Source organism: Miscanthus floridulus, chromosome 8 (genome assembly GCF_019320115.1).
Source record: "Miscanthus floridulus cultivar M001 chromosome 8, ASM1932011v1, whole genome shotgun sequence".
Lineage (NCBI taxonomy): Eukaryota > Viridiplantae > Streptophyta > Magnoliopsida > Poales > Poaceae > Miscanthus > Miscanthus floridulus.
In genome coordinates, this window is record NC_089587.1 from 64,862,682 (window position 1) to 64,885,494 (window position 22,813).

General features: G+C 44.2%; 2 protein-coding genes across 3 annotated transcripts; one reads left to right on the forward strand and one right to left on the reverse strand.

The window, feature by feature from the left end:
* Window positions 1-1,151: 1,151 nt before the first annotated feature.
* On the reverse strand, window positions 1,152-9,611 carry LOC136476552 (lipid droplet phospholipase 1-like). 2 transcript variants are annotated; one of them, XM_066474432.1, is made up of 11 exons: window positions 8,932-9,611; window positions 7,564-7,631; window positions 6,518-6,588; window positions 6,153-6,368; window positions 4,980-5,143; window positions 4,684-4,739; window positions 4,520-4,572; window positions 4,291-4,408; window positions 1,737-1,834; window positions 1,540-1,634; window positions 1,152-1,407 (listed from the first exon to the last, which is right to left on the reverse strand). In XM_066474432.1, the coding sequence occupies exons 1-10, from the start codon at window positions 9,087-9,089 to the stop codon at window positions 1,563-1,565; spliced, it is 1,074 nt and encodes a 357-aa protein (XP_066330529.1). In that variant the 5' UTR covers window positions 9,090-9,611; the 3' UTR covers window positions 1,152-1,407; window positions 1,540-1,562. The 2 variants fall into 2 exon arrangements, with proteins under 2 accessions (XP_066330529.1, XP_066330528.1); XM_066474431.1 differs by lacking the exon at window positions 1,152-1,407 and having other exon boundaries at window positions 1,429-1,634; window positions 8,932-9,610.
* A 7,395-nt stretch (window positions 9,612-17,006) lies between these two features.
* On the forward strand, window positions 17,007-21,570 carry LOC136476554 (transcription factor MYBS3-like). Its single transcript, XM_066474433.1, has 3 exons — window positions 17,007-17,394; window positions 19,859-20,067; window positions 20,677-21,570. Exons 1-3 carry the CDS (start codon window positions 17,100-17,102, stop codon window positions 21,304-21,306), a joined length of 1,134 nt encoding a protein of 377 aa, XP_066330530.1. The 5' UTR covers window positions 17,007-17,099; the 3' UTR covers window positions 21,307-21,570.
* The last annotated feature ends 1,243 nt before the right edge of the window (window positions 21,571-22,813 follow it).

Sequence of the window (22,813 nt, forward strand, 5' to 3'; positions counted from 1 at the left end):
GGTCTTTTTCTACTGCTGCCTCCGTGCAGACAAGGATACAGTCTTGATTTTTTTTTTACATTTGTTAAACCTTTCATCTCATCTGAATAATTAATAAACGTATGTTGGGAAAATATTCTATAACAAATCTCTAATAACACTGTTTAGTACGATAAGCATTAATATCTTTGTATATAAATAAATTTAGTTAACTTCAAAATAGTTTGATCAAACACTGTTGTGCAGAGTGTATCTCTTTTTTTTTGGTCTGGACGGAGAGAAATATAAACATGTTGAGCGTTTCGTCAAGGGGGCCTGCTCGAAAAGTCAGACGAAGGAGGTCACAGGCTGACAACGTGACGGCCTTGTCTTGGAGGCTGCCATGCCATGCCTCGTGTGTGTACCGTACTGAACCGTACCTTTTTCCTTTCCTCCAGGTCCAGGGACGACGCGGTGCGCGCTCGCTGGTTCTGGCCGTCTGGGTGGATGCCGACCGGCCCGCCGCCGACGGGGAAGCTCCTCCAGCGTCGCGACGCGTACGTGTCTCCCCGGAGGCCGCACGCCGCCACGCGCGCAGCACACACGGGCTGGCGTCGTCGGTCATTAGTCCGTCCGGCCGCCGTGCGTGGTCCTGTGTCCTTTTCCACGAAAGCTGCTGGCGGCCACGGCTCCCTCCGCGCACGTAGTCGTACACCTCCAACTTGGGCCACGAGCCCACGACTCCCACACGGCCGCACCACACTTGGGAATGGGATTCTCGCCCCTGGACCCTGGTGCCGGCATGTCGGCGGTAATGCGTGCGTCTCAGCTACCTTTCTGTATAGCCTTTTTCATTTCATTGCTAGTAGTACTAGTATTATCAGCCGTTTCAGAGCACTCAAAGCCACAGTTCATACTACGGTCGGTGCCTTTTTCTTTTTCCTGAACCAAACAATGAAATGAAACAACCCTCCAGAGCAGGCATTGACCTCACCTGGCAGCCACGTGTCACCTCTGACCAACCAACAGCCTGTTCGCTCGGTCGTATTTGACTTATAAGCCATGACTTATCAGTCAACGAAAAGTATTTTTCTCTCACACCAAACCAGTCAACAATACTTTCAACCATGTCTTATAAGCCAAACAAGCCCAAATGAACAGGGCGGCCATTCTTCCCTCTTTCGACCACTCTTTTCCATATGTATTTTTATTATGTACGTATACGTACGTACGATACCCATTTTCCTTGTGACACATAAAAACACACGCACACAAAAACAGTCTGGGAAGACAAGGCATGAATGGATCGACGTACGATTTTCATCTCCTCATCATTCTTATAACAAACAAACAAACACATAGATAGCGTACATACATGTACAGCACTCCTGCTCCCTTTCTGTGTCTTCGTTCCTCTCATGGCACTGCTCCTATTTACAGCTTCAGCTTACACTGTTACGCAACGCACACAGTCAGTCCCCCCCTCCCCCTACCCAACAAGGAAGCTAGCAGCCCTGCTGCAGCTCCATCCGTGCTCCTCATGCGGTTCCATTTTTTACCACCCTCCCGGGGAAAAGCTGCACCCTGTGCGCGGAATTCTCTATCTAGCAGAGCTGGAAGTGGTCTATTATGTGCTGTATCACATCCGCTCCCTCGTTCATGAACGCGTACTTCACCTGCCGTACACCAATACAAGCTTCAACAACCGTTAGCCTCGCGTCACATGTATGGTAACCACATAATGGAGGATGTTGAAAGGAGAGCAGCGGACTACAGACCTGAATAATGCTGTGTGCAGCGAAGCTCGTCATGCTGCTGTGGAAGCTCACGTCCACCTTCTCCCACGACACCCTTCGGAGCCCAGTCACCATTTTCTCTACAGGATGACACAATCACGAGATATATTAGTAAGAGTCATGACTCATGACACTAGTACAAGGAAAAACGTCTCCAAACGCGTCCAGAAAATGGCTTTGCGGATTTTTTTTTGGACAAGTCAACTGGGGTTTTCTAAGATATCATCAGCTCCACCACAAATCTCATTAAGCTTTGTAATAACAATAAACTACCATCTATCTACACATGCTTCGTATGTAGTGCATACACTCTACTAATCTGTTACTTCATCTTCATGTTGCTGTAAACTTATTACTTGTATAACATGTTCTTGTTCCATAATCATTTTCAATGTCAAAGAAATGGTCTCATCTACCTTACTGGTTACAACTACAATACAACAAACATGCACATCAAAAGTGTCTTGATGAAATTCTAGATAACAAAATATGAGTCGATAACCCATCACAAAAAAAATCATTAGTCTTCAGGTAGTTTTTTCACATGTCTAATGTTGTTATAGTCTAGCCACTAATTTTGGTAAGCACTGACATGGTGAGAAATATAGGACCAAGAAGATGGCATTTGCAATGAACCACCAACACCATGATTGCAGTCATCCAGTCAACGTTGAATTTGGGTCATGAACCTACTCATTTTGAAACCACACAACTGCTTGCTAATTAGTTATGACCAACATTCAGGGTCCTAACCTTACATTCAGAAGTCAATAAACACATCATAATAAATAAAAAAAGCCACGATGTCGTGGGAAAACATGCGTTGCTCTAAGCTATGGCGATTCCTGTTACTTGCTTATGTGAATCATGGAATTATAGAAGTCCATAGTCATCACTATGTTTTCTTGAGGGTAACACAAAGGACTTAAACAACAAATTTCAACTAACAGGATTAAGGACATCTTCCAAGAGCTAACTGATTTGAGACTTTGATTCCGCGTGGCACGACTCGAGATATACAAAATCATCTATGTCAAGCCTTATCATCAACGCCATGTATAATATGTCAATTCTTTCACACCTATGTCAACTGTTTCCAAACACGTCCAGAAGATGGCTTAGCGGATTTTCGAGACAATTCAACTGGAGTTTCCAAGGATATCATCAGCTCCACCATGCAAATCTCCCTAAGTTTTGTAATAACAATAAATAACCATCTAGCAACACATGCTTTGTATGTAGTGCACACAGTATAATCTGTCGGTTCATCTTGCTGTAAATTTTTTACTTCTATTACATGCTCTTGTTCCATAACCATTTTCGTGTCAATGAAATGGTGTCTCATCTAGCTTACTGGTTACAACTACAACAAACATATAAGCACATCAAAAGTATCGATCTTAATGAAATACCAGATAACAAAATATGGATCAATAACTCTATCACATCCATCACAACATACAAAGGACACAAAAAATGTCTTTGTCTTCAGGTAGTTTTTTCCCAGGTCTAATGCTGTTACAGTCTAGCCAATAATTTTGGTAAGCAGTGACATGGTGAGAAATATAGGACCAAGATGGCATTTGCAATGAACCACTAACACCATGATTGCAGTCATCCAGTCAACTATTGGGAAGTCAATAACACATGATAATAAATAAAAAAAGGCATGATGTCATGGGAAAACACGCGTTGCTCTAAGCTATGACCAATCTTGTTACTTGCCTATGTGAATCATGGAATTATAGAAGTCACCGCTATGTTTTCTTATGGGTAACAGAGGACAACAAATTTCAACTAACAGGATTAAGAAGGACATCTTCCAAGAGCTAACTGATTTGAGACTTCAATTCCGCGTGCCACGACTACGAGATATACAAAATCATCTATGTCAAGCCTTATCGTCAGCACCATGTATAATATGTCAATTCTTTCACACCTATGTCAAGTAGACTTAACCCCTAGTCGTCCAAATCCAATCATGTTAGGTGCTCCTTCAGTCTGGAACATTAAAATGAGACCAACTACCCTAGGAATTTCGTATGAGCAGCCTACCCATGTCGCTAAGATGTGCAGCCGCTCACGAATTAAGGGATTTCCAAATGACGCACACTAGTCACCATGTCAAACATCACAGTTCATACTGTGTTCAGGCCAGGATCACTCGCACGGTATGGGGATAATAAACTAGCAAAATCATAACAACAGTTTTGGCCTTTAGGTGCCACATCATTGTCTCAGTGGAAACACTGATAAATGGTATGCTTCAGTGGCAAGACCAAAATGACAAGCTGGCACAAAAAAACAGTGTCTTTGAAAAGGATCATTCAAAAGACAACAAATTTTTTGAAAAGGAAAATTTATAATAAGGACAGCAGTTTTTTTTAAAAAAATACTTAAGGAAAAGGATCACCTTTTCCACATAGCACTGAAGCATCATTTACTTGTAACAGGCAAAACGAAAGGAGAAAAACAATAAAGCTTCTTGATATATAGCAAAAAAAGAAGTATTCTGCATGCTACTCTAGAAACTTACCTTCCAGAACGTCCATATCACATTCTGTCATGCAATCTTGGCACTTATCATCATCGATTTCTTCTGAAAACTCCTCATGTACAATGTGGGGGTACTTCTCAGATGACGATACTGGCAACTGCAGATCAAAAGAAGCAAAAAGAGGCTTCATATATGAGAATGGTGCTACAAAAAAATCACATACTCCTTCCTAGATAGTTCAGAGAATTAGGAAGTCGATAAAAAATACCTCAGGAAGCTCAGTGTTTCTTCTAATAGATGATGTTCTCCAGCCAACAATATCTGATTTGTGCATTAAAGAAGTGCATAGCCAAAAGTATACAATAACAATAATAAAACAAACAATATGAACACCACAAAGAAAATTGCCAATAGCGCTAATAATAAGGATACGATCACAGTCAGCATTTGCGTACACCACTCTTCGCTTGAATGCTCGCAAAGCAGATCTACAAAACGTGCAGATCATTAGTATAGTATGGCAGAAACAAAACAATGTATTACTAGCAGTAGAAAAATAGAACAACAACAAAAACAACAGTGTCTTTTAGTCAAGAAACTTGGGGAAGGCTGGAGTTGAAACCCAACATCAGCCACGAACAAAAACAGAAAAGGAAAATAAAAAAAATACAGGGCAAATTGAAACAGAACATGAATGCAAAATAAGCCAAGGGCAAGATAAGACTCACATAAAGTAGAGATCGTCATGATCTTCAACCATCCGCTGCAGCAGTGGAGGCTGCCCTTCATCATCGTCAGTTAGAAAGAGATGTCTACCAGTTCGCCTAAATATCCAATGAACGACGTGGCAAGCAACCTTTTCCATTGCAACAGAGCCAAACAGGAGTGGAACCTAGTTTGTAATTGAAGAAACATCAAATAAATAGTGCAAGTGACTTATACCCATGGCTCATTGAATATGGCATATAAACTAGATCAGAAGTGGAAGGCTTTTTTTCCTTAAATAAATGCACAGGAGAGATGAGCATCGTTGCACTAAGAAGAACAAAATAAATAAATACAACAAACCCACAACACAAATCATTACATTTGCACTAGAAACATGAAGATAACGACCTCTATCACACCACTATGCAGCCTCAAGAGACAGCCACATCCAACTGCGCTAATCCCCTAGCCCCTGCTAAACACCACAGGTTACCTTCTTCTATTTTTTTCTAAGGACCTGCATCATGCTATGGGAGGCGTCATTGAACATACAGCCATTGTGATATCTTCACAACATCCAAGCACCCAAAATAATAATCAGCTAATTCAGACCTCGTTTCATGGTGCCCAGGATCAACTTTGATTGGATCGCCAGGTACATAATTGGGCAAGATTACTCCAAGCAAGTTAGGCAGGGAAAAAAGGGAGTGACATTTTGAAATCTTTTAGTTTCTAGTGGTTGTAACTTGTAAGGGTAAGAGTCAAGAAGTCTGGCAACGAATTTGTGAGTTTTTCAGTAAATGGCACCGGTGTTGCTTTTCTCTTCCTCAAAAGGGTTGGAGGTGTTTTAGAACCTCTGCATGACCCTTTCATGTGCTTCAAATGCTTTGAAATCAGTGAAAACGAAACTAGCACCAAGTATTGCTACATATATTCTACCATCTAGTCAAACTCTAGATGGATAACATCCGACTTTTCTTTACAGAAAATAAGAAACATTAAGGACATGACTCATGAGCAAATTGTTCTTCAGTTCTTTCAAAAGATATTATAGAGGACATGAGCAAATGGTTTTACAGTTGTTTCAATAGATGGATACAATATCATATTTTTTTGTGTATCATCTTTATGGTGAACAAACAAATTATCTAGAGACATGCAGATCACTGAAAAGAGGCAGTCAAAAGTTGAACCTGCTTGTTCCCTCGTGAACCAAGGTGAGGCGTTGCTACAGTAATAAAGTTTGTTGCTTCCAAACCGCAGATGGTTCCTTTAGTGTTTCCATCAGACGCGCTGTCTGGATGTCTGTAAAGTTTTGCAATTGCATATCTTGCTGCTAATCCTCCCATGGAATGTGCAAGGAAAGAAATTTTGGTGAGTTCTGGCCTTCGACTAATTACATCAAGCACCTGAGTAAGAGAGAAGGCAAGTTACCATCTAGACTGTTGTTCAGACAATAGGAACCGTGCCAGAGAACAGTTTGATAAACAATAAAATTTTATTACAAATTACTATGGAGCAGCAGATAGCTCCTAAATTAGCTGCCTGCAATATTTACCTCATTTGCTAAGCGTTCCCCCATGACGTCAACTCCATCTAAAGTTAACATTGATGTATTTTTTTCACTACCTGTAAAATGGAACAAATAAGTCTATACTACAAGGTAGATAAACAGGCTAACCACTTCAAATTACACAAATTCAAGAAGGGAGAAACTTGCATTATGGTATGGTAATTATATAGCGGAACTCAAAGTTTGCAGATGAACTATTCAGAATTGCGAGCATCAATGAGTAGAGGGAGAACATGTAGAACACAATACTAGTTAGTATAATGAGATGAAACATTAAAAAAAAAGCTCACAGTAGTAAAATTCAGTAACACTCAACTACATTTCCAATCATATACCCCTTTTCTCAATAAATGTATTTGCTTTTATGAAGGGGCCAAAAAGGGCTCCAAACCAAGACTGCATCCAGTTGCAAGGATGGTGCATGCATATCTGACCCAACTAACATAACATCACACCATTCTGGGTGCTACTCAAAAAACACTGCCCATGCTCCCACAGGTCAGAATGGGCGTACCCAGTGCAGAGAGCTCCCGCTCTGTGCGGGGTCTGGGGAAGGGTGTTAGTGGCAAGCCTGTGCAATGCGAGGAGACCGCGACTCGAACCCGGGACCTTCCGGTCACAGGCGGTAAGACTCTACCGCTTGCATTAGGCCAGAATGGAATGAAGCAAAAACAACTGCAATGTATAATTGTGACAGTGCTGTCGGCCAAGAAAGAAAATTCATTTTCATTGGTCGATCAATTATATTAACTTGAGAATCAACACTCGTGCTCAAAGGTATACTCGTGTCACTGTTTTGTTACTCTAATGCCAAATCGGCAATATGTTTTAGTAAGGTAGGAAAGCGAGAAACTATTTCTTCATCTTCACAACACAACATTATTTTATTTGCTATTTTCACAGTAAAATCTGTTTCCAAAGAAAGCAAACAAAGAGCATATTCATAGAATTAAGAAAATGAAGCAAAGAAAAATGTAAAAGAAATTAAACTCGGTATTCGGTAATGGATAGTACAAAGTGGCACAACTTACAGTGCACAATTACATCGTCAGGGAGTTGCTTTACAAATTCGTTAGCTGCGTATTGCCAATCAGCAGTACTGTCCAAAGAAAAAAAAGCAAAGTGAATAAAATACAAAATACAAGGGGGACAGGTCATAAGTTCAGAGAGATGCAACTAGAAACATGTCCACTGCATGTAAAAACCATATATTTGTAAATGAAAACATGTGTCTGTCAGCTACAGCGGACAGGCAGATAACATCACTGAAATAGGTTGCAGCCTTGCATATGATTGGTTGTACCCAATTGCAGTCCATAATTCCCTACTTTGCCGCTTGCAGCGAAATTTTTGTCCTTGACTACATACTTCATGGTAAAATTTTGAGTACGGCATGATTAACCTTAGAAATTTAGAGCAGTTGGAAACTGAAATTAGCCTTTTATTCATTTTTTTTAAGCAATTAGTCTTACATCATAGCAGTGGCCTTTTTCCTATGAAACCAGAACCAGTATGAATCTGGGATGAAGGATTACATTTGGCCCCCTTTGCAGAGCCTTGACCCAATGCCTAGTCTAGTTTAAACTTACTGGCTTTTTGCATCAAATTGTTCGTTGGTTGTCTGCAGGAGACAGGACTATAAGAGTCGCTAATCGATTCCATAGACAGAAGACGTGAGTACAACAAGGCACTGGTCGACCTCGACACAATGATCATGTTGCTCTCAAATTATGCAGTCTCTAGAACAGATTCCACTGAAATGTACCATCCGATAGAATTCACCAACAAGCCCAAGCACACCAAAAAATACAAAAGCAATGTCCAGGTACGAAGTACAACCATGAGCTGGCCGACCAGATCCCCGCATCCAGGCCTAAGCAAGCACGGCCTCAACAGACGACAAGAGTCCCCCATTTTGCTCTCAATAATGGGTTCGCTAGACAGAACACGTGGTGTACAACAAGGCAGTCGATGGTGTTGCTCTCAAATGCAGTGAAAAGAACACATTTTACTGAAATGTACTACGGTCTGATGGATTTCAGCAACAAGCCCAAGCACGCCAAAAATACAAAAGCATTGCCCGGGTACGAAGTACGATGAAGAGCTGCCCAACCAGATCCCCTACATTGAGCTCTAGCTAACACGGCCTCAAGTCCCTCATTTTGCAGAACATGTGAGGGTGCGGGCGTGTGGCAAGCCGAGCAGCGGGGGGAACCGCGACGGGGAGGCCCTCGACCGCCACTCCACATTGCGCACGAATCCGTCACGATCTACTCCGAACCGGGAGAGAATCCAATCCAATGACCGGCTTGGAAACTGGAATCAGCTAAGAACCCTGGAGTGGAGAGCCAGAGGTGGCGGGGGAGGAGTGGGGAGGGGAGGGGCGGGCGCGCGCGCACCTGCCGAGAATGCCGTGGACCATGACGAGGAGGTGGTCCGGCGCCTGGGAGGAGACGGCATCGCTCCAGACGTCGACGTCGACGCCGCCGGAGACGGACTCCTCGGCGCGCACCGCCGCCGAGCGGTCTTCGCCGCGGCCGCCGCCGTCGCCGCCCATGGCCGCGCGCCGCCCGCCGCGGTGTCGGTGCCTCGGTGGGGTCGCGGGGAAAGGGAAGCAGGGAACCCGTGCCCGTGGCGTGTCGTGGAAAACTGGGAAAGCGGGAACGTGGGACGACGGACGGACGGACGGATGGAAGCGTCGCGTCGGCGTCGAGCGAGCGAGCCTGCGTGGATTTTGATGGGGCCCGGCCAGCCAAGGCCGGAAGAAGGGGGAACGAAAGCGACCCGACGGAGAGTCCGAGACGGACCCAAGTCCCCCCTGGTTTCGCACGCAGCTACCGGTGCTACGGAATCTGGGAAGCAATCGACAAAACCAGGCCACGTGTCACGAGAAGCGTCCGGAAGCTACTTTGGCAGGGTAGTGAGAAATGCGTGGAAAGGCGGCCGGCGACGAGGCGAGGTGTGGGTGTCGGCAGAGCAGGCCCGCCGCGCCGGCACCGGAGTCCGGAATGGCCGGCTTCTGCTTCCGGACGAAGCAACGGGAAAGGACGAGGAAGAAGAAGACACGGACCGCACGCCGCCGCAGGTTGCCCACGCCACGCGGCTCTTGGAGTTGGGCCTTATTGATCAGCCTCCTGTGTGTGTACCGGTTGTGGCGGTGTGGGGTGGCGGTGGAGACCATTGGCCATTGCGGCACCTTGTCTGGGCCGGACGGAGGCAGAGAACAGAAGGCCCGGTGCTCTCACCTTCGTGTATCTACTGGGCCTGATGAAGCTCCTCCGTTGGCGAGCCCATCGCTCGTCCCTCTCCTTTTTCCTTTTTCCTTGTTTTTTTGCCCGACGATATTACACGCACGTGCACGGCTGTAGTTCCTGGCTGTGAGCGCACTGCGCACGTGCGCCTCGAGTTACCCAGAACCACTGCAAATGTGCCATGGAACGGATGTTTTGGTTTTCCACTCCCGTCCACCCGTACCGTATCCGTATCCATGACCATGACTGCTGTGCCAGTGGCAGTACGAGACTCGTGCGCCACTCACTCGTGCACGGCAGGTGCAGCTCCGGCCCGGACGGCGGACGATACATGACACTGACGCTGACAGGGAAAAGCGACCCAGCCTCTTGGCTCGGGCTTATTTTTTATTTTAGTATAAGCTAAATTTTAGCATAAGCAAACAGGACACGCTGCCTCCTCGTGACGTACGCACGCACACATGGCACACATTCTCAATAATTAATGATTATTAATAAGCATAAATAAACATGCTGTTGATTCGTGGTGCCATCTCATCCCAAACACAACCATTAAGAACAGCAGTACAATACAAATATAGAATACAGAAGATGAGAGATGAGACGATGCGGATCGCGTTATTTATCCATCCATCCCTGGAGATTGAGCAATGCATCCATCCATCCACACCGCCGGGCGAGACCACCGTACGTATCTGTCACCAAACCAAACATCAATGGTGGTCTCGTTTGGCCCGTTGTTGGTTTTTGTTTGGGGTTAATTCGAATGCTGTCATTGTAACTCTTCGAGTTTAGAAATATACCATTGCAATTCGTGATATTGTAAATATGCCATTGTAATTCCCGTGAAACGTGATTCATGCCATTAAGTACGTTTGCAACGACCTGTGGCCCACCTTGCAGGCGTACGTATACGGAAACATTTTTCGTATGGCCCGTATTGCCCTTGCCTCATCTGACTTACATGAGGAGTCAAGGTCGCTTGCGGCTCGCTTTGCTTTCTTTCTCGGTCTTTCTCTCGTCTCCTCTCTCCCCGTCCCCGAACCCTAACCCAGCAAGGCGAGTCGGCGGCGGCGCAGGCTGTGCAGGCTCGACGGAGGCTGTGCAACCTGTGCAGGCGGCGATTCGTGCCTAGAGCAGGTGGTGGTGGTGGAGATTTGATTCCCCAAGTCTGCACATCGATTGGAGTCCATGGTCGTGGCTTGAGCAAGATGATAGACTTCCCCGCGGCCGGCGAGCCGTGTGGGAGCAGTTCATCGGCCATGGCTGGCAACAAGGCCAGGTAATCTCTTAACTCTTGCAAAATCTTCCCTCGGTATGACTAGAGTAGTTGGGGATCAGGGGCGGATCTACCAATCTCTGTATTTGCAAGTACATGAACATACGAAGAAGACAAGGGCCGTGCGAGGTAGCGCTGCTGGGCTATTGGGCAGCATCTACGCTTTGCGAGATGAGAGAGCCAGCTAGTAGCTGATGTTTTAAGCTTTGATTTACACCATTTTAAAATGTTAGTTGTAGACTTGAAGAGATATTGTGTTTATAATATTTCTGCAATAAACATCTTTTATGACTCATTGCTTTTTGTTTGACATGATTTTTACATTATTTACATAAGTTAAAGTTGATCTAATGATTTCAAAATTATCTATTGTTCCCTCATTATAAAGATTTTTTATACATTTCCATTTTCTACTAACTTTCAAAATTTTCTATTGATTGGGCACTGTTGGGGATGGACCCATTTTTGCTGTGGGATTTCTCCTTTACATTTCCATTCTTCGTGCTAGGCCTGAGTTGTTCATGCTAGAGATTAAAGTTCAAGGCTTCAGCACCACATACTCCCTAGGTAGGAAAGCATACAAAAAGGGATTTCTGATTAAGTGGGAGGTGGACATAGGTGCCGTAGACTTGTTGATGAATGTTTTAGCCAAAGAGGTGCAATGGTCATCTCGCCAGTGTGGCAGATTGTGGTTCTTTGACAAGAATTTGGGAGAAGATGTCAGATTAGTGAATGACTGACAGTTGCTAGATATGTTTTCTATGTATAAGGCTGAGATGTGTTGCCAGGTCTTGCTAGGTGTATTTGATAATTCAGTATCTACTTACTGATGACTATGCTGAGCTAGAACCTCTATGTGTTATTCCTCCTGATGATGACCAACCTAGCCAAGTGAATCCACCACAAAAGCCAGAGGCCCCTGAACCCAAAAAACACAATATAGAGGCTCCTGAACCCACAAAAAACATGTCAGAACCTACTGAAGCTACAACAAAGGAGCCAGACTTTGAACCTACTAGGGAGCCAGACATGTTTGATAATGAAGAGGAGTACGTGGGCATTGATGATGAACACATCTATATCTCAGTACCACCTGCACAGCCAACCACAAATGCCACTGCAACACAACTAGTTGATGACAATTATGATTATATTCCTGCTGAAGGAGGTGTTCCTCTTGAGGCAAAAGTTAATGATGCAGATCCTCAGGAGATAAATGTCCTTCATGATCTAGAAAATCCCAACATTGTGAAAGGTGCCTTGTTTCCTGATATCATAGCATTCAGAAAAGTTGTGAGGCACTATGTTGTGATCACTGGATTTGAATTTGCTGATCTGAAGACTGACAAGACCAGGTTCATTACCAAGTGCAAAGCTGAGGGCTGCCCATGGAGAATACATGCGTCAAGAATTTATGATGGCAAAACAATAGAGGTACAACATGTGTATTCTTATTTTTCTATTGTAAATTGTTTTTGGTACACTTTTGTAACATGTATTTTTCTATTCAATTTTGTTGCAGATTAAAGTATTGCCTGCTGAGCATAACTGTCCTACTATAAAGCTGAGAGAAGGAAAAATGGCAACACAAGACTAGTGTGCTAGCAGGTTGACAGAATGGCTCAAGAAAAATCCAAACAAAGGTGCCAAGGATGCTAGGGACAAACTAGAAGATGATTATGGGATCAAGTTGAAGTATTCTAAGGCATGGGCAGGTATGAAGCTAGCTCTTCAGCACATACATGGTAAATATGAGGAAAGTTTCCAATTGTTGGTGAACTGGAAAGCACAAATGGAGCTTAGTTCACCAGAAAGCATTGTAGAAATAGAGGTAGAAGGGAATAAGAAGAAGAGGTTCAAAATGATTTTTGTAGCCTTAAAGCCTTATGTAGATGGATTTTTGGCAGGTTGCAGACCATTTTGTAGGGGTAGATGCCACATGCTTAAATGGTAAATACACTGGGCAGTTGGCTTCAGCTACTGCTGTAGATGGGCACAACTGGTTGTATCATCTAGGCTTACTGCCATTTTTGACTCAGAGACAGAGGACAATTGGAAATGGTTTATGGAGCAGTTGCATAAAGCTATAGGATCACCTGAAGGCCTAGTGATCTGTATAGATGCTTGTAAAGGTTTAGGAAGCGCAGTGGGAGAGATGTTTCCGCAAGCTGAGTACAGAGAATGCATGAGACACTTGTATTCAAATTTCATGAAGCACTATTAGGGAGATGTCTTCACTGATCATTTGTATCTAGCAGCAAGAAGCTACATAGAGGGGCTGTTCAAGTGGTACATGCAGAAGATATTTGATGTTACACCAGATGCCATAGAATTCCTAGAGCAGCATCACAACAGACTATGGTACAGATGTGGGTTTTTAGAGAAGAGTAAATGTGACTACTTGACCAATAATGTATCTGAGAGCTTTAATGCTCAGATCAGGCACATGAAAGGACTACTGCTGCACGAATTGGTTGATGGCCTGAGAGAGCTCATCATGGAGAAGAGGTTTTTGAGGAGGAAGATTGCTAGGGAAATGTGTGATGGTATACTCCCTAATGTCACGAAGGAGTTGAATGCTATCAGCAATAATCTCAAAGTGGTTAAGGTATCAAGTAGTGATGAAGACATAGCTGAAGTGACACTTCTGGACAACTAGAACAATCAGAGGAGACACACAGTTGATCTCCAACATCATTCATGTTCATGTAGAGAGTGGCAGCTCACAGGCAAGCCCTGCAAGCATGCATTAGCTTGGATACTATCCAATAGAGGAATGAAAATAGAAGACTATGTGCATGAATTTTATTCTATACCAAGATTTAGGGCTGCTTATGAAGGAAGAGTAGAGCCTTTTCTAGGTAGAACACAGTGGCCTGTGGTGGATCTTGGGTTCACAATATTTTCACCCTTGCTAGGAAGACCACCAGGCAGACCAAGAGTATAAAGAATTAGGGGTTGCCTTGAAGGAAAAGCGAACAAGAAAAAGGTGAAGTGCAAAAGGTGTGGTGACTTCGGTCACTTTGCCAAGACTTGCAAATTTACTGAGGTTGACTCCGATAGAGAAATTGGGGGCAGATCACAGAACAAAAGGTTAGTGACTCATTCTCAAAGCATTTCTTGTGCATTCTGTACTGAACCTAGTGCTAACCACTATACTATGCAGGAAACGGCAACAAGATGATGACACTGTTGGGCCGTCAGAGGTAAAGAAGAAGAAGGCAGCACAAAAGAAGAAAAAGAGTCCCAAAAGAAAGAAGACGCCCAAGAAGAAGACTCCAGTGAAGAAAAAGCAACAGAAGGCTGCCGCCGCACCATAACCTAGAGTTGTCACGAGCTTGTCACAGTTCCTTAATACCCAACTCACTGCTCAAGTCACTGATTCCTGAATCTTAATGTCGAGTGCTTTTGATGGTTGCTGTGTGTAATCAGGCTGTCGAGTGCTTTTGATGGTTGCTGTGTGTAATCAGGCTATGATTGTGAACCTGTAATCAGGTCGTGCTTTTGAACTAGAAATCAGGCCGTGCTTTTGAATTTTATTAATCAGGTCGTGCTTTGTTCAGTTAAAGTCCTGTGAACTTGTATCCATTTAAAGTCATGTGAACTTTGTATTCGGTTAAAGTCCTGTAAACTTGTAGTCAGTTAAAGTCCAGGCACTAGTCTGTGAACTTGTTATCAACTTATCTGTGACCTTTTATGGCATATGCTTTGTTCAGTGTGTTCAACTTGTTATTAAATTATCAGAAGTTTTCAACTAGTTATCAAATTATTTGTGACCTTTTTATGGCATGTGCTTTGTTCAGACGGATCAGCTGGGCAATCCAATGCAACATACAGGTCAGCTGGACAGCTGGGCACGGTACCGCCCAAGGAGCGGATGTTGTAGGCAATGCGACGTGCGGCGGAGGTGCTACGGCGACTGGACAGGGGCAATACGGGCCATACTAAACATGTTGCCGTATATGAACGCCTGAATTACAATGACATATTTATAATATCACGAATTACAATGGTATATTTTCAAACTCGAAGAACTACAATGACAACGTTCGAATTAACCCTTTTTGTTTTGTTTCTACCCTCGTGGACGGACGACGACGAGCCACCACCCACTCCTCACTCAGTGTCATCTGTCATGGCCCCAACTAACCCAATCATGCACCTATTATTATAAAAAGAAAACATTTAGATCATTCCTTTAAATTTATCAGCCATACCATTTTAGCAAAATAATAATATTTTTTTCTCGCAACAATCAATATCAGCATCAGTATCAGCATCGGTCATTTTTCAAGACACCCAAATAGGACCCTAGTCTATCCCAATTTTTTTTACCTGGTCCAGATCCGACGTCAAAGGCGAATCTGCTAAAAGTTTACAAGTGCCGGCTTTTTTTATTATTTGATTGGCACAATCAGAATCTAAACAAATCGTATCCAGCACCACCAGCGGAGGGGTCTTTTCACCCTACTATAATATAATAATTCTCGATGATTATTTTGTAGAGAAAATTGATGACACATTTTCTTTGTACGTAAAACCAAGGAAAGATGGGTGGGTATAAAAATTTCTGAGCAAAATATCAACCGAAAAAAGTTAGTAGAAAAAAAAGAATACATGTATAGTTGTCATCACAGGTCATCTTATACGGAGCCATGCTAAGTTTTTTTTTTTGATGACATGAAACATGGATGTCGAAGACAAATTAAATGTCACACCAAATGCTACGTCGTAGTTGGGAGCCACATGTAGCTGACGTGTTCGCACCAAGCGGCTAATCCAGTCATTGCCAAGCACGCTTTGCGGGCAGAAGGTGAGGCTCGACCACGCGCTTTGTTGGGAACGAAAGACAAATAGGGAAGGCGAAAATCGATGTTTCTGGGAGCTAGGAATGGTGGGATCGCAAATGTAAGTTGGAGTATTGGCCAGCATTAATGTGAAGATTGATAACCCAAGCCCTCTAAGTCTGCGTGATCTAGGTCTAACACTACTAAGTGCCACCATTGCTCCTGTTTTAAGTAGACTCAATATTTCATGGCACTACATATAAAATCACCTGTGAGACAACCCCAATGCACTTGCCTTAAGGAACACAACTAAGACTAGTCTAAGAGCATGCAACTCATGAATGGCTTGGCTTGTTTCTCTTTGGCTTGGGTGCCTAAACTCATTGCAATTGTTACCAAATCTAGTTCAACTTTCCAGTAAATTGAGTACCCTCGAATTAACCAAGCTAAAACGAGTTATTATACTTTGACCAATCTTAGCTAGCCAAAGACAAAAAAATAACTTACAAAAAATAACTAAAAACAATTGGTTATTGAAAATAACGGAAAATAATTAATACCAAGCAATCCAAATTTTAGTTTTTTTATTAAACTATTATTATAAAATCCCTCATGTGCCATATCATATATCCTAGCCAAGTCCAAACAATTTAGAGCATCTCAAGTTGTTTTCAAAATCTCGCTTCTATCTACGAAATAGATGACAATTTGCATAAGGAAACCTATACTATTTCCAAATCATTCTAAACGTTTTTATACTTTTTTTCTTTCGTGTACGTTTGCATTTTTTATAGGTCATGTACGTTTGCATTGGAAACCTGTCTTACTCCTTACTCTTTTCGACATCCTTCCACCTCTAAATTGGCTGTTTGATGCGGGCGCCCATATTTCCGCACGATAGGATGATTTTCTCCAAGTATAGAAAGATTGAGAGTTTTTTTAGAGTTGAGATAGAGAGTCGTTGAAGTTTTTTTTTTCCAATCTCGCCAAATAAAAAATTTTGGATTAAGAGTGAATTTTGGAAACTTGTCCACTAGAAAAAGGATTTCCCTCCACTCAACGGAAATAATTTTAATCGCCAGCTCAGCACCACCTCTAGTACAACGCTTTTTCCTCCCCCAAATAAATACGCCCCCCACCTGCCCCGAAATAAAAAAAAGAAAATACGGGAGAGGATAAAAAAAAAATCCACAAGAGAAAAAAAAAAGATTCCTCTCACCTCCACCAACCCTAGCCAATCCTCCGCCGCCATGACGCGGGACGGCGTGCCTCCGGCGGCGCCCCCGCATGCGGCCGGCTCCGGCGGCGGGGCGGCGGCGGCTGGCGACGGGCCCAGGCGGTGCTCGCAGTGCGGGCACCACGGGCACAACGCGCGAACCTGCACCGCGCGGCCCGTCAAGCTCTTCGGCGTGCGCATCGGGGACAAGCCCATCCGGAAGAGCGCCAGCATGGGGAACATCGCGCACCTCGCCGCGGAGGGCAGCGGCGGCGGCAGCAGGGAGGAAGGGTACGGCTCCGATGGGGAGCGCCCGCACAAGAAGCGAGGTGAGATGGCAGCCGGGGGACAGGGTTTTGGTGAATCGTGATCCCTCTGTTTGCCCCAATCTCTTGTTTTTGTTTTAGCCGTGAGTTTTTTTGGGTGGTTTCGTGCTTGTGTGGGGGAGGTAGGCATTGTTGTGCGAAAAATGATGCGATTTTGATGCTCATCGGCGTGATTGTTGCGTCGCTCATTTTCATTGGGAGGCGAGAAGAATCGTAGGTTGACGGTTTGTTGAAATTGAAGGTTCGATAAGAATCGTGGGTTGACGATTTGCTGAAATTAATGGTTATTTGCGATTTGATTCGGTTGCTTGCTGGGCGAACTTGAGGTTTTGTTTCCTGATTCGATTATATTACCTGCGGGAGAATTTGGGAGGTTTGGTCGTGTCACTCTGTTCCTATATTGTCAGGTGCTCTGTTAGTAGCCCGTTTGGAGGGGCTTCTCCCGTCTCTGGCTCCGCCGCTCCGGTACTGTAGCACTAATGTGGCGGAGCCGGGAGAAGCTCCAAATGGGCTGCTCCTCCGGCTCTCTTCTTTCTAGTTCATTTTTGAGGAGCCGGAGCCGTTTTTTTTTGTCATGCTACAGTAAAAACAGTATTGCACAGTGTCTCAGGAGTAGAAGCCGGAGCACCCAGAGCCGCACCAAACGGGCTTGATCTTCAACGAATAATGAGGAGGTTAAGGTTTATTGGCAAAATTTACCAGGAGACATCGAAAGTGTGGCTTTTGCCACAAACCACCAGAAAAAATTGTCTTTGCCAAGAACCATTACAATTTCATGTATATTTGCTGGTAGACACTATAGTTTATATAATAGCATTTTTATCTCACATAGGTCACAAACACACATAAATTTGGACAAAATACCCCTGCCCTTCACTAGTTTGTAGGACCCAAGCCAAGCCTCGCCGGTGCCCTGGAGCCAAAACCTCGCCGCGCCGCCCACTGGCCATACTCGGCGAGTGCTGCAACCAGCAGCAGGGTGACGGGTCCACATGCGAGTTACGACACTTGCTCCGCCCGGGCGTGCGCCCGTGCTCGTTGTGCCGTCGCGGCGCCCGGCCACGTGCTTGCCGCGAAGCCCGCTCCCGTCCTGGCCGCCTGGTCGTGCGCATGCGCTCGTCGTGCCACCGCGACACGTCTGGCCACGTACTCGCCGGGAAGCCCGCTTCCGTCCTCGCCTCCAGGATGTGCGTCCATGCTCTCCGCTCCGCGCTGCCACGCCGATCCTGCCTCCCAGCCACGGTCTCTCGACACCACTAAACCGTTCGCGATGCCCGACAGCATGCTCACCGCGAAGGTTGAGTCTGTCCTCTCCGCCCAGGCGTGCGCCCATGCCTGTCGTGCCGCGGCGGCGCCTGGCCATGTGTTTGCCTCGAGGGCCGCTCCCGTCCTTGCCGCATGGGCATGCGCCCGTGCTTGCCGTGCCGCTGCCACGCCCGGCCACGTGCCCGCCGTGAAGCCCGCGTCCCCACCGTCCGGCCGTGCGTACATGCTCGACTGCTCGCCGCACAGCTGCATCGTTTGCGCCGCCCAGCCACGTGCTCGCCGCGCGGGACGACGCCGCTGCCGAAAACTGCAGGCACAGCCGGCGGTGAAGAGGGTGTGCCGTGCCGCCGCGGCCTCTCGTCCTTTTTTCCGTGCGAGGCTGCGAGCGAACGAAGCTGCGGAGGAGAGAAAGGTTAAGGCAAAAGGGCAAGGGCATATTTGCCATTTCAGTGTCTGCCTATTAAAATCAGATAAAATAATGGCTTGAGTGTCTTATAGCATATTAGCAAGGATTTATAGTGTTTTTTAGCGAAGCCAAACTTTTTTAGTGGTTTGTGGCAAAAGCTACACTTTAACGATGTCTCCTAGCAAATTTTGCCAGGTTTATTTGGTTGTTCAAACATATATTGTTTTTCTGGTTTCTGCTGACTGCTAATGTCAAGCCATTGAATTTTGTTGTTAAGATGCGATTGTGATGCCTACTGTTGACAATTTTTGCTTTAGTCCGTTTTGGTTGTTTCAGGTTAGTTGTCTCTTTTGGTGTGTCCTGTGTTTCATGCATTTGTGTATTGCAACTTATTAATTGGGTACGGCTTGTACATTGTGTTTGACCGTTTGTGCAGTTGTCATTCAGGTTGTTGCCATTTGAGGTTGGTTGGTTGAACAAACTTTGTGTTGCTTGCCACAACAAAATTGAATTCCTGTTATACTATTAATTTGGTTCCATATTTGCACCATGTGCATACACCCTTTATGTTCTGCTTGATTTGGTTACACTCTGAATACTGTTAAAGTGCTTCGTTCCTATGTATGATTCATATGATTGTTTCAGTTGGATTTCTATAGCCTCAGTACTACTTAAATACTGGTCCATCCGGATCTACACATCGCCATTGCCACTCTGCACTATGTCTCATTTGGTTGATTGGTTGGATTTCCAATTTGCATAAACTAAAATGTCATGTTTTTGTTTTGGTGACAGGCGAGGCATGGACTGAAGAGGAGCACAAGAAGTTTCTACTTGGGTTGAATAAGCTAGGGAAAGGTGATTGGCGTGGTATATCGCGTAATTATGTTATTTCAAGGACACCTACTCAAGTGGCTAGCCATGCACAAAAGTATTTCAATCGCCAAACAAATGTGCATAGAAGAAAGAGAAGATCAAGCCTATTCGATATGGTGATTGATGATGTGAGCATCTCTTTCTGATCCTGGTAACGTATTTTTTGGTGCATCTTGCAAAGAAGTGCAGTTGCTTGCAGTCACATAAGCTTGCGTATTCATTCCTTTTGTCGGTTGCTGTTGTGTTGGCAGTTTTTTTTTTCAGCAGCTGTGATTAAATAAATGCTTGCATAGGTTCTATGATATGCTTATTCTTTTTCTTGACGTACCTGTTGCATTTGCTTCTGCTTACCCAGACATGCTTCCATAGGTTCTCTTCTTTTTTGCATGCTCACTCTTAACTTAGCTATGCTTATTCCTCTACGCTTTAATACCTTTTACCTCTGTTGCATTAATAAGTTGTGCAGTTGCTTCTGCTTACCTGGACATGCTTCCATAGGTTCTATTCTTATTTGCATGCTTATGGTTGATTTAATTATTCGTATTCTTTAATACCTGTTACCTTCTTTGTCATACGGGTGTTATATATAGTGACGCTGTCAAGTGTAAGACTTTCAAGCTCCTTATTATCGTGGCACCTCATTTACTTATGTCTGTTTGTTGGAGATCCTTATTATCTTTGAAGTATTTATTTATTTATTCCTTGACCCTGTCCATTTGTTGTGTGTTTCTTTTCAGTCATCTGATCAGCTGCCGCACTCGCGTTCATCTTCACAAGAGGTAGAGCAACAGCATTTAGATGATCCACAGCCTGTTGCAGCCCTGCCTGCCCCTGTGGTCTCTCCGGCTACTGTGGTACCTCCTTCTGTGCCTGTGGAAGTGCCTGCTTCAGTTCCGCCGCCAGTTCAAGTCCCAGTTCCAGTTTCAGCTCCAGTGGTGACATCTCAGCCTATGGAACAGGACTCAGTTTCCTCAAGTTCAAGTGCTGGAGAGGCAGGGGCGGTGATGCCAGGAGCCATGCCCCCCTATCTTTATCCAATGATGATTCCTCCTCCATACTACCATCCTGCATTTGTTCCAGTGCCCTGCTACGGTTATGTTCCTTTTTATTATGGGCCACCAGGTGCTGCACAAGCTCCACATGAGGTTGTCAAGCCAGTGGCTGTGCACTCAACGCCCCCATTGAACGTCAAAGACCTTTACAATATTTCTGAATTGAGCCTGAAGGGGGACTCAGATGCAAACGGTGGAGTGCCTGCTTCTCCCTTGCCTCCAAAGCCGATTGGTCGACCAGAGAGGCAATCTGCTTTCCATGGAAAAGGACCTACCAATGGCTCGTCAGGTGGACTAATTCCTGCAGTCAAGTGACTTTGATTCTGGTCTTAAACATGCCTTCATGTGCATGTAATACTTAGAAGATAGCCCAATCATAATAGCCTGTGCTGCTAAAATGGTGTCGTGGTTTCTTGCAAAATATCTATACTGCTCATTTTAGTTCACCAGTTTGGAAGTCATGATCTGTGGGTAAATATATTGTTAGTTTGTCGTTAATTTAGCAATATATTCTTCTGTTGTTTCTTCAATTTGCCCCAATTTTATTCATCATCAATCCCCAAAGTAAAATCGTGTATAGTCTTCTGTTTTCATCAATTTTCTCCAGTTTTGTTCATCTATCCCCAAAGTTAACAATCGTGTGTCATTTCCTTGCTTGCTTTCTGCAAATAATTTTGTTGAATTCTTTCATAGTTTAGTACACTTTATTATTTTCACTTATAACAATTAGTTATTACCAGTCAGTAGCTCTGTTCGTGAAAGAAAGTACAATATATTGTGCAACATCTGGTTGTTATGTGGCCTTAGATTTTCTAACACCTGAATGCACAGATTGTTTATTGCAATGGCTAAGAATATAGCAACACAATGGATAAGAACACAAACTTTTTTTATTTTTTTAATAAATCAGGTGGCAATGCCACAGTGCAAAACATTACAACGTTTGGGTTTGGTTCCCTTGACAAGTGTGTGTGTGTGTTTTGGCATAGTCCCCAGGTAATCTATTCTTGAATTTAGGCAATTTTGTCTCGCTTTGCAATACATTCTGTTAAATTTAGGCAATTTTGTCTCGCTTTGCCATACGTACATCTTATACACCTAAAAAATAACTAAGGTTATCGTCGGACACCCTGCCTAATCGCTCTGTCACCCAATCGATCCCACGTACAGACTCGCGCTCCAAAGGGGAAAAAAGGATATCATATCGGAAAGAAACCGAAAAAACAAAAGATATAAAATCGGAAGGAAACCACGCTCCAAACGAAAATCTGACACGTCGCATGCTTTAGTCATTGATAGTACCCATCTAGGCCCATCTGCTACTAAGCCCATCACGCATGTAGCTGGGCTAAAATATGACGTTCACTAATTAATTAATTTTAGAGGTGAAAGTGGTGCTGAAAATTTTCTGCTACCCTTCTATCTGAATCCGAATTTTGAAGATATGAAGAATGCTTTTAATATGTATACGGATACGAACAATCCGAATCCGGCTGTGTGCGAATGCGGAATAGGATATGGAGCTGGCAAAATTAAGTGGATATGTATTATCTGAAGTTTTGAATAGGATTTCTAAACTAAAACATAGAGGAATTCAGAATTTAAAAAAACTTGGCGTTGAAGTGTTTGACTCCATAACCCCATTAGCGATTTATGAACAAAAACCATATTAAATGTTAATTGTGTCGTTGGCGGTAGGCGTGACAAAAATCCGTGGCACCGGTACAACTAAAAAAATACGTAGTGTTATTGTCGTTGTCGCCACACCACGGTCAACCCACTCGCGCCGATGCCATCACCCTGCTCGCTCGATCTGGATCGT

Coding starts and splice junctions, on each gene's coding strand:
- LOC136476552 (XM_066474432.1), bottom strand. CDS start 9,089: ATGGGCGGCGACGGCGGCGGCCGCGGCGAAGACCGCTCGGCGGCGGTG. Junction 7,632..8,931: donor GTCCACGGCATTCTCGGCAG/GTGCGCGCGCGC, acceptor TTCTTTGGACAG/TACTGCTGATTGGCAATACG. Junction 6,589..7,563: donor TGACGATGTAATTGTGCACT/GTAAGTTGTGCC, acceptor TCCATTTTACAG/GTAGTGAAAAAAATACATCA.
- LOC136476554 (XM_066474433.1), top strand. CDS start 17,100: ATGACGCGGGACGGCGTGCCTCCGGCGGCGCCCCCGCATGCGGCCGGC. Junction 17,395..19,858: donor GCGCCCGCACAAGAAGCGAG/GTGAGATGGCAG, acceptor TTTTGGTGACAG/GCGAGGCATGGACTGAAGAG. Junction 20,068..20,676: donor TCGATATGGTGATTGATGAT/GTGAGCATCTCT, acceptor GTTTCTTTTCAG/TCATCTGATCAGCTGCCGCA.